The sequence below is a fragment of the Rutilus rutilus genome (genome assembly GCF_951802725.1).
Source record: "Rutilus rutilus genome assembly, chromosome: 25".
Taxonomy (NCBI): domain Eukaryota; kingdom Metazoa; phylum Chordata; class Actinopteri; order Cypriniformes; family Leuciscidae; genus Rutilus; species Rutilus rutilus.
The window spans coordinates 13,245,275-13,256,248 of NC_140229.1; the positions used below are offsets into that span (position 1 = coordinate 13,245,275).

General features: G+C 37.7%; 2 protein-coding genes across 3 annotated transcripts; both read left to right on the forward strand.

Annotated features, from left to right (window-relative positions):
* The first annotated feature begins 364 nt into the window (after nt 1-364).
* On the forward strand, nt 365-4,967 carry LOC311285357 (uncharacterized protein). Its single transcript, XM_084400972.1, has 6 exons — nt 365-522; nt 706-754; nt 918-1,259; nt 1,348-1,623; nt 4,148-4,243; nt 4,665-4,967. The coding sequence occupies exons 1-6, from the start codon at nt 463-465 to the stop codon at nt 4,814-4,816; spliced, it is 975 nt and encodes a 324-aa protein (XP_084257098.1). The 5' UTR covers nt 365-462; the 3' UTR covers nt 4,817-4,967.
* A 644-nt stretch (nt 4,968-5,611) lies between these two features.
* On the forward strand, nt 5,612-10,974 carry LOC311285471 (uncharacterized protein). 2 transcript variants are annotated; one of them, XM_084401117.1, is made up of 6 exons: nt 5,612-6,436; nt 7,699-7,759; nt 7,860-8,204; nt 8,323-8,619; nt 8,729-8,812; nt 10,551-10,974. In XM_084401117.1, exons 1-6 carry the CDS (start codon nt 6,392-6,394, stop codon nt 10,694-10,696), a joined length of 978 nt encoding a protein of 325 aa, XP_084257243.1. In that variant the 5' UTR covers nt 5,612-6,391; the 3' UTR covers nt 10,697-10,974. The 2 variants fall into 2 exon arrangements, with proteins under 2 accessions (XP_084257243.1, XP_084257242.1); XM_084401116.1 differs by having other exon boundaries at nt 5,615-6,436; nt 8,323-8,643.

Consider the following 10,974-nt stretch of genomic DNA (forward strand, 5'->3'; position numbering starts at 1 on the left):
ATTATCATTTTCTGTTCTAGGTATTTACCAGTGGTTTACACAGGTTACACATGGTGCGTCATAGGCCTGAAACAAAATGTTCCAGTCTTGCCCATGTTTGTGGTTGACAAGCATTTACATGAAGATATATGATTCAACTCTTACATCCTTTTCTTTCACTTAATTCCAGCTAACAAGCAAATTTAGAGTATAAAATTAAAATAAAATAAATGTATTAAATTAATTTACATCTCTATATTACACTCTGTTGGTGGCTGAAAATTGGATAAACAGTCCTGAGTGTAAGATTTTGATTGGTAGAGTTCATATTTTGATTTATTTTTTTCTAGTACCTAGCATCTTTTAAAAATTTGTGATGAAATATACAAGAAATTTGACGAGATCCAGGTGATAAATTGTTAGAACTGCTGCTAACTTCTGCATTACTTAAAGAGGAAATCACCATGCGAGCCCAGTTTTAGCATGAGACACCTGACAGAGAGATCGCAGCCACATCTGACACTTTCCCAGGAAAGAGCGATGGTGAGTATGTGAGTCTTATGAAGATGTATGAAAGATCTTAATGAATATAATGCTTTTGCTAAGCTGAAAGAATATTTAATCAGGGTGAATATGCTGCTCTGAATCTTATCACTTAATTCATAAGATCTTTATTGAAATGATATTCATATGACATTTCTGTTTAATGTGTAAACTTTTTTGCAGTGTTTCTCTCTGATCTGTTGTGGGTGGATGCTGCTGTCTTCGGTTTTCGGTAATAGAAATTGCATTAAAATACCCTCTAAAGAAATCAAAAGTACATGAAGTTGAATCTATCAGAAATGTTGTGCCTCAGCAAACAACACAGGAAGCTCCTGCATGTGCAACGTGAGAGAAAACATGAGAAATTAAAGTTGTTGCTGGTCTTTGTTTTTCAGCTTTTGGCAATGCGGCAGCAAATAACACTATAACTTTATTTGTCAATCATGGACAGTCTGCCAAAATTACCTGCAATTACAGACGAACAAATGACACAGAAATCATGACAGTGAATCTTCAAACATTAAATCATACACTGTGTTCATATTTACATGTGGATTCATGGAAAAAACAAGATTGTAAAGATCACATCAGATTCATATGGATTAAAGAGATTATGGAAATATCTTTTGAGCTATTAAATCTCCAAAATCAGGACACCGGCACATACATCTGTACTGTGAAGAGGATTGCAAAACCACCTGAAGAGGATCTGGGAGTAGAAAGAGTTCAAGTTATTGGTAAATACTTCTTTGTACTCAGAAAAAAACACACACAAAAAAAACATCAATAGATATATTATAATAATGCTTTCGTGAATTCCTGCAGTACGTCCCGTCTTGTCTCTGTCCTGTGAGAAGTGGTCTAATGGATCTCCCATGCTAGTGTGTTCTGTGGGATTTTACCATGATTCTCTTGAACAGCTGTGGATCAAAGATGGAGACGTTCTCAACAGCTCACACAAATCAGTCAATGGATCCTCATACCTTATACTGCCGCCATACACCTTCAGTGACACAATCTACTCTTGCTGGGTAAACCACTCATCATTAAACCAACCACTTGTGGGCAATTTATCAAGCTCTGTCTGCTATGAAAGAGGGGGTAAGTTTTGAGATATTGCACATTTCCTATTAACTTTGGGGTCAATTTGACCCCATTCAGTGTTTAACGTCGCTAAATACATACTTAAAAAAAAAATGTTGCTTCATATTTAAAGACTTTTCATAATTTAATGGGGACAACTGGGTAAACATAAAATTAACATGATGATAGGTTTTCAATGTTCTGTATGTACTTTTGTAGCATCGGTGTTCTTTGGGGTCAATTTGACCCCAGGCTCATTTTGCTGTATAAAACATAATAAGAAATATCAATTTTTTTGTTGTTCACATTGGTGATTAGGCACAAATCCCACATTTATTTTGGATGATATTGAGGTCATTATAAGTTGAGATTTTATGATCTTCAAAAACCTTCACTCTGCTTTAGGGCCCTAACCTGACATTACCATATAGGCCTACTTGAAGTATTGTGAGAACCACTGATAGTTCACACGATATAGTGGAGGGGGGAATCATAATTCTCACAAGAAATTAGATATTTCCAGTGCCAATTATATATTTCCAGGGAAGGGAAAACATAATTCTTGCAAGAACTTTGATATTTTGTTCCGTGGGGGAGGGGAAAACATAATATAGGGGATGAGCAAATGTATGAAAGCTTCCACAGAAGCCTTATAAACCATTTCTCTTTGTGCTCTGTGAGCTCTCTCTTTATGCTCTTTCTCAATTGAAAATTACCTCTTAGCAAAGTTTTTTGGGTTTTTTTGGGGTTCTATACGGACCTGTTCGCCAGCAAGACACCAGTCGACCCGCCCGAATTGCAGGACGATGCCATGCCAGCCATCCCGTCAGTGTTGACCAGTGAGGTCAGGCATGCGATCCAGAACATCCAAAAAGACCGGACGGAATCGAGGCCGAGCTACTCAAAGAGGGTGGACCGATGCTTTGGGCAGCATTGGCCAGCCGTTTCAGCCGCTACATGGCGCAGAGAAGAACACCAGATCAATGGAAGACGGCCAAGACAGTGCTGTTGTACAAGAAGGGTGACCGCGAACAGCTGAGGAATTATCGGCCAATCTGGCTCCTGCCGACCGTGTACAAGGTTTTCACCAAGGTGCTGTACAACCGACTAGCCAGGCAGTTGGACGAACAACAGCCACCCGAACAGGCCGGCTTCCGGTCTGGCTACAGCACAATGGACCACATCCACGTGCTGAACCAACTGCTCGAACGCTGCCGGAAGTACAAGATGCCCTTGGTACTGGCCTTCGTAGACTACGAGAAAGCCTTCGACAGCATAGAGATCAATGCCGTACTGCTCGCCCTACAACAACAGGGCATCTCCTACGAGTACGTGGACCTTTTGCGGGAGCTGAACAGCGGATGCGCCACCAACATCACCTTGTTCGACCGGACACTTCCCACTTGAATGACAGGGTACAGCTGTGGCCAAATTTGAAATTTTTGCTGCTTCAGTTGTTATGATGTTGATTCACATTTTTCTAGATTATTGTGCAGAGTGATCAGAGGCATTTTACATCATTTCAAAAAGCTTTATCACAAAACCCCAAATTTGACTGTTTTTGTCCTTGGCACCAAATTACCAGCTAACATCATTTTACTAATCATATCATCAGCACATTATTGCTATAAGGAAGGAAGAAGTGCCTCCAATCATTGTGTTCTTCTGTTAGCAATGGTTTCCTCCAAAGAAAGATGGAGGATCATCTTTGCATCAAAATGGCCTCCATTTACCAGATCATCAAGAGCTTCAAGAATAGAGGTTCGGCTGCAGTGAAGAAGGCTTTAGGATGTCCCAGAGTGTCCAGCAAGTACCAGGAACTTCTCCTCCTGAGGAATCAGCTAGGGAATCGTGTCACCACCAGTGCAGAACTGCTCAATATTGGCAGCAGGTGGGTGTGAGAGCATCTGCACACACAGCGAGGCCAAGACTTTTGGACAACAACCTGGTGTCGAGAAGGGCAGCAAAGAAAATATTGGCTGAAATTCTGCAGGAAGTACAAGAATTGGACAGCAGAAGACTGGTGCAAAGTTAATGTATCTGATTAGAACATCTGGAAAATCGATTGTCCAGAGAAGAAAAGGTGAACGCTACCATGTCATGCCAACAGTGAGGCATCCTGAGACTATCAATGGGAGTGTCATATTGACCCCAAACCCATCCTTGATAAAATATATTGTGTAATATAATAAATAAAAAGCTATTAAAACACCAAAAAATATATAGAATTTTAGATAAATCAGTGACATTTTATAGTGATTTGATAATTTGTCCATAGTCGTGCAATAGGTATTCTGGATGTATAAGGGGTGGGGGTGGGGGGTTGGTGGTGTTTTATTTAAAGGGCTATTTAAGTAGTCAACAAAGAAACATAAAGTATCTGACTTAAACCTTTGGGGAAAAAATCTAATTGTGGAGATTTAAATTGCTGGGGTCAAATTGACCCCAGTGGGTAAAAGATGTTGGTAGATTTGAGGGTAACAGGAGGGTTAAATGTTATATACTGTATTTATGAGGCCTTCACAATTATTCTGTCTTGTAGGTGCGACTGTGAAAGTGGTGTTTATCATCTCGTCGGTGTTGGCTGTCTTTTTGATCATTGCATTCATGTTCATTGCAGTCATGTGTAAATGTTACAGTAAGTCTCACTTTACATCCTAAAAGTCTCACTTTGTTTAAAAATGTCATTCTGAAACTGGAACTGTGTAAAAAAAAAAAAAAACTGCAAACACAGGGCCGTTGAAAGTGTTTCTCACAGAATATCTTGATTTAATTATATGCAAAATGTCATTAGGCATCAAGGGTCATGTTATCACATTATAAAAGAAGTAACATTATCTCATCAGTCACAGTGAGTCACAAATCTCCCACACTTTTAATACCAGTTCTTGGTTTCATTGGTAAACCTTAACGACCTCTGTCGTCTGTCTGAACCTGATCATGCCAACAAATGTACAGTTGTTCTATTTCAAGTAATAGAGTGTTCATTTCCCCTCACATGTGATTTAGACTTCGTCACCATGTGCAATGACTGAATAAATGTTTTAATATTCTTCCAGGAAGAGCACGTTCACAGTCTGTGCCTCCTGTATACATGAGTGTCACACCTGAGCCTTTCCGCCACGATCACCTGCATTCCGAGACATTGTATTCAACACTCGGTGACCATCATCCAGTTCCATGCAGCCCTGTTGAAGTAAAAACTGAATAAAGACATTATACAATGACAGATCTCTGTGTATTCACTACCTTAGTACAATACAACAAGTAGTTATGGTCTTCAAATTTGATTGACAGAGTAGCGTTCCAAAAGTGCATTAGTGGAGGATATTCGTCGAGTTTTTCAGCAGGTTACATCAATACGCCAGACAACGACAAGGTGTCATTGTCATGCATTCAATTGATCATGCATTCAGTTCATTTGTTTAGAAACATGGTATCATTCAGTCAACCAAGTGATTCAAAAACTGATTTGTTCAAACACGTTTATTTTAGGAACAAAACAAGTGACTCTTTATGGATGATTCATTGAATCATTCACTCAACCCATTCGTTCAAATAACAGTGAATCGTTTAGTTACTTAATATTAACATATTGCTTGTTGAGCAAAAACAAACACTCGCAATCGTGTCTGTTTGCCTGAATTAATTAGTACGGTTGTGATTATCTGCATCTGCTTCACTACCGCTCTTTTTCTACAGTGTTCTACAGTATTCATTCTGTAGATTTTGGGAATTTCACGTGATGTTCTCGGAGCTCTTCACGTCAGCTGGGAATTTTGCATTTTTATGGCAGCACTATCAATGCCTAAATACATCTACAGCAGTCAGGTGGTACAGTGGTCACATTTAACAAGTAGCACAAAAAATTCTCATCTGTAACAACAAGGACTCATTCTTTTTTTCCTAAATCATGTGCCTTCATAATCTTTCATCAAAATTATTTTCTCTCCTTAACAGGGCAAAAACATTTCTTTACAATTGCCTGAATAAAAAGATGGCAAGCTTTAACATGCTAAACTAAAAACTTAAAATATAACTTAGTGTATAAATAAATACAAGGAAGAAGTTAAAGAGCTTCCGATTCATCTTCAACCGAAACCTATGTGAAACTGCAGGCAGGAATTAGGTCTGAGCACATCATCCATGCACTGACTTACTTCATTTCTACATTTTCACACGTGACCTAAATGACAGCTTCTCTGCATTTCACGTGCTTACAACCCCGCTGTGGTTAAAATAACTAGACCTCACCGCCTCTACAGAGCGTGAAGATGCTCTACAAAAGAGGTCTTAGTGCAGACCGTTATGAGCAAATGAGGTCTGTAAGACATTTGGTTTAACATTTTAAACGCCCTTGTACTTTTAGACATTGTCAGACAGCTGCAGGTCATGATGTTACACTTCTCCATTGTAGCTTGGACTATGAGCAATGCCTCTTATATTGGTCCCTCCAATCAGTGAAGCCATAAAAGAAAAGGGAGTATTGTGATTGGCTGCTCCCTGGATGAATACAGATTAACTTTGAAGGTTGTATGTCATAGAATAACTGCTTGACAATCTCATAGTGCTTTTGATTGTCATGACTTAAATTATAAAGTTTTTTTTTATTTTTTTGAATAAGCGTTAGTTTATTTTTCTTTCAGTCTACAAATTAAGTACTCTCAGACAGCCTTAGTCGGATTGGATGGGCTTGTTTCTGAGTTGACATAAATTACGTCGCCACCTCAGACCAACATCACTTCTCCATTTGCACTATCATGAGTTAGAACAGTCAGCGAGTCCCATGCAAAATGCAAAGAAGAGGATGCAGTTTCTGAAATATGAAATGGTGAGAATATGGGAGTTTTATATTACAATAATAATAATATATATAGCCTATATAAAAAAAAATATTTTTTTGTTTTACTTTATAAATCAGCTTTTACTTTCTGACGTTTTTCATTCAAATTTGATATATGTTTCGGTCAGTTTTGTGAAGCTTAACTAAACAGTAATTCATGTGATATTTTGTAGTTTTGAAATGTATCACTTTGTGGAAAGTAGGGCTGCACGTTTTGGGGAAAATGTCATAGTGCGATTATTGAGGTCAATATTGCGATAATAAACTGGTTTCATGAGTCAACTTGCTTAGTTCTCAAGGAAAATGCACACACAGATTAGTGATAATGCTGAAATGTGTATTTCTCAACTCAGTGTTTTCAAATTAAAATAAATTAAACAATGACATCTTTGCATTAGCCTACTGCAAACTTGTCTCAATAGAGCAATAAGTACATTGTATGCTAATGAAAAAAAATTTGTCCAGACAAACAGGGACATTTAAGCAGGATGTGTATTGTGAACAGAATTTTGTTAGGTTTAGTAACAATATGTTACAATGTTTACATGGTACAATGACTGTTTTTATTATTGCTTGATCTTGTGATTTGATTCCGATCTTGAGTCATTATCGATTCGTTAGGATGAATATTAGGTAGGCTACATGTTAATTTTTCTCAAGAAAAAAATATATATCTCACCTAATGCTGTAAAACATACAGAGAGCCCTGCCAAGCCATACGCAGACCATGCGCGCCACTGCCTAAACTGAAACGGACTGGTCTTCTTGTTATTAGCGGTGTAGAAAATGGGCAATCAGCTCCCAGAGAGAATGGGCTTTCATGTCCACACATGCATTTATTTACTTAATAAAATCGCAACATTTTGCGTCATATAGCGTAATCGCGCTTGAGATCGCGATTGCGATATGAAATCGTGCAGCACTAGTGGAAAGACTAGCTTCTTATGAATGCTTGAATCTGATTGGTCCATTTCTGATTCTATTGTCAAATATGTTTGGGGAAATAATGATTTATAATAACTAAGTTGGCTTGGCAAGTGGTCTCCTATTGTGCTAGTTTCATGTAGGTTATTTTGTACACTCTCATTTAACAAAGTAGCCTAATTTCAGTTCAAATCAATATTTCATGTTTATTTAATTAACTAAACACCTAAGCATCAGCCAGTCATTATTTCAGAACAAACCAAACCAAAATATGTATTTGTAGTAGCCTATAAGTATCAATGTATTTCTCTGTTTGTTCTTAATAGATATCATCAAAGTGTAACTCTGTGACCACATGTGCTCTGATGCTGCTGTCCTTATTTTCTGGTGATTATACAATACTGTTCAAAATGTGAAAATTCTCTGAATTGAATCCCTACTTTTTAATATAACTTCAAATGTAAAACTGAATTGTCATCTTTTTCAGTAATAGGTGGACATTCAGAATTCAGCGGCTCCTCAGTTCAGACTGTTCATCGAGAAAAGTCAGTCAATATCAGTTGTAAATACAAACCATCAAGTGGCATTAAATGTTTCACAGTGGAACTGAAAACTAATAATAAACTGTGTTCATTAATGAAGAGTAACAATTCATGGATAAATCAGTCATGTAAAGATCACATTAGATTTATTCCAAAGACTGAGGAAATGTCATTTGAGGTATCAAATCTGCAGATAAATGATACTGGCACTTACAAATGTGTTGTGACAAAAACCATACCACCTCCTTCTGAGCTTTTGGATGAAGAAGGAACATTTGTTCAAGTGATTGGTGAGTTTATTATGAGTAGAATCAAATAATAGTGACTTGAGTGTATATCATATAACTGAGACAAATATCTGCTCCTAATACATGAGCTTTTTACTAATAACTCTTATATTTACTACAGCACACCCCAAGGTGTCCGTGTCACATGTAGGAGCATCGGATGGATCTCACACGATTCTTTGCCTCTCTGAGGGGTTTTACCCTTCTGCTCTAGAGCAGGTGTGGATGAGAAATGGAGGATTTCAGAACGTCCCTCTCACATACAACATTAACAAAACCAACCCAGATGGATCATTCACCCTCCATTCATATTTGAATGTCTCTGACTGTACAAACTACTCGTGTTGGGTAAATCACTCATCCCTGAGCCAACCAATGATTCTCCACCTGTCTCCTGCTGACTGTTATGAGAACAGAGGTGCACGTAGCAATAAATACCAAAGTGTGTCTCATGCAAATATTTTCACAAATTAATCGAATTTTTATGCAATAATTGTGTTATGTTGCTCAATATCCCTCTTTCATAGGTATAACAACGTGGATGGCTCTGGTGACTTGTGTGCTGCTGATTCTTGCCATACTGATTATCACAGTCGTGTGTGAGCGTTTAAGTAAGTTTAATATTTGATCTCCAAAATATAGAGTCTGTTCTTATAAATTTAAATCTCAGTTATCATTCTCTTGGAATGGAATTTTCCATCGTCCTCCTGTAAATTCGTCCAGGCTCAGGCAAAACTCTTCCTCGATTTGCAAACAGGCGAATTTATCCGTCTTTCTTCTCCTCACGCTTCCAGACGCCCTTCCAAGCAATTTTCCCGATGATTTCGTAATGATTTCATAAGCTGTATGAACTGTTCGTTTTTAAATCTCCTGGTCAACTGGCATTTGTAGGCTAATGGGTATAAAACTGCACTTTTCGTTCCATGGACAGCCGGTCAAACGCACACAAGCTTATCCGAAAAGTTTTGCTTGCATTTAAACTGCGAATTCGCATCACGTGACCAGTAGAAGGTCGATATGTCATGTGTGACCTCTTGGCTTGCAGTAAAGTAGGGTAGATTGTATATTTTCTACATTTTTAGTGTTTTACCGTTTGTTATGTTGAATTCATGTTTATAAAAAGACGCTTCAGCATGGTTTTAAAGCATAGACTGTAAAAAAGATGCACTGTGTAATTTTTAGCGGCATCTAGTGGCGAGGTTGCGAATTGCAACCAACAGAAGTTACGGTGACCGACAGGAAAGATGTCCTCATGTGAGACAGCAGAGAGTAGCCAGTTAAGCAATGAGGTTTCTTTACAAAGATAAATTAAGAAATTAGGTTTACTTATTCAGTAAAACCATATGTTATTGCGAAATATTATTGTTACTTGTTCATCATTGTGTCAGAGTATTATTCACTGACTTTAGTTTGACGAAACGCGTTTGTCTCTTTATGGCTCCTGTAGAAACATGTCGGCGTATTTCAATGTAAGGGGGCCCGCGGTGTATGTAGATAGAAATGGCTCATTCTAAGGTAATAAAACATAACGGTTCATTTAGTAACACTACTGAAAACGTAGTTATGTAGATGATATTGCATTTGTCAACATATCCTCCTAAATTACACAATGCACTTTTAAGTGTAGGCCTATACTGTTTATATTTGCCTATGTAAAAAAAATTCTTACAAAAACTCGGTGTAGTTTGATCTCTCAAACTAATATGCTTGTTCTAATCTGCTAGTTAAGATCTTCCCAAATATGTAAATAACACATAACTATCTGTTCTGTTGAGTATGATGCTTTTACAACTCACATTTTCAAGTGTTCGTTTTTCATGCCATGAATAAAAGAGCATTCCTAATATGTCAGCAAATTGAAAAGCTGTTGTTAAGAATTGGTCATATGACAGCCTTAAATGACACCCCCTTTCTGGCTTGTGGATATAATGCAGTGTGTGGAGTAATATTTTTTTTTACAGTAAAATACCCGAGTAATAACAGCAACTGTCGAACGTGCATGAAACCAAGGTTCTTTACTGTGACTCAAACTGAAAAGACCAAAACATGAAGAGCTTACCAGATGCTCTGTTCACTCACGCACATGGTATTATAAGTGAAATACGCATGCTCCTCTTAGGACCCTTAAATCACAGCATGGATATCAGAATTAGACTTTTTTTTACATGTTTTGCGTGTCTTCATAAATTCATTTTAAGAAAATGAACATTTTATGAATATAAATATATGAACAAAATAACGGTGCAAAGGGGAAGGGTGGGAAGGGATGACTCCTCTTATGCATTGTTTTTTCTTATCGTCTCATGAGCAATCAGAACAGATCAAGTCATTATTCTCATGTTCTTCTAGGAAGAGCACGTTCACAGCCTGTGCCTCCTATATACACGAATACCACACCTGAGGATCACCTGCATTCTGAGATATTGTATTCAACACTCGGTGACCATCATCCAGTTCCATGCAGCCCTGTCAGAGTCCACTCATCTCCACAATAAACACTGAACAAAGACATTTTACAGTGATTGATAGCCTGATCCATGTCTATATCATTCACTGACCAGACACCAACTTGTGTATGTGATTTATATTTCTATGATTTTTTACTTTGCTTAACATTTTGACTGTAAATGTGTGCTGCTGACTAAATATGACCCTGAGGTTATTTGCAGCTTCAGCACTTTAAGAACCCAATGAAATGGTTTGCTGAGTGCAGTTTTCTTTTCTGTGTTGATGTAACCTATTTAAATAATTCATTAATAAACTGTTCATTCTA

Coding starts and splice junctions, on each gene's coding strand:
- LOC311285357 (XM_084400972.1), top strand. CDS start 463: ATGAGACACCTGACAGAGAGATCGCAGCCACATCTGACACTTTCCCAG. Junction 523..705: donor TTTCCCAGGAAAGAGCGATG/GTGAGTATGTGA, acceptor ACTTTTTTGCAG/TGTTTCTCTCTGATCTGTTG. Junction 4,244..4,664: donor AGTCATGTGTAAATGTTACA/GTAAGTCTCACT, acceptor ATATTCTTCCAG/GAAGAGCACGTTCACAGTCT.
- LOC311285471 (XM_084401116.1), top strand. CDS start 6,392: ATGCAAAATGCAAAGAAGAGGATGCAGTTTCTGAAATATGAAATG. Junction 6,437..7,698: donor AGTTTCTGAAATATGAAATG/GTGAGAATATGG, acceptor TGTTCTTAATAG/ATATCATCAAAGTGTAACTC. Junction 8,205..8,322: donor AACATTTGTTCAAGTGATTG/GTGAGTTTATTA, acceptor TATTTACTACAG/CACACCCCAAGGTGTCCGTG.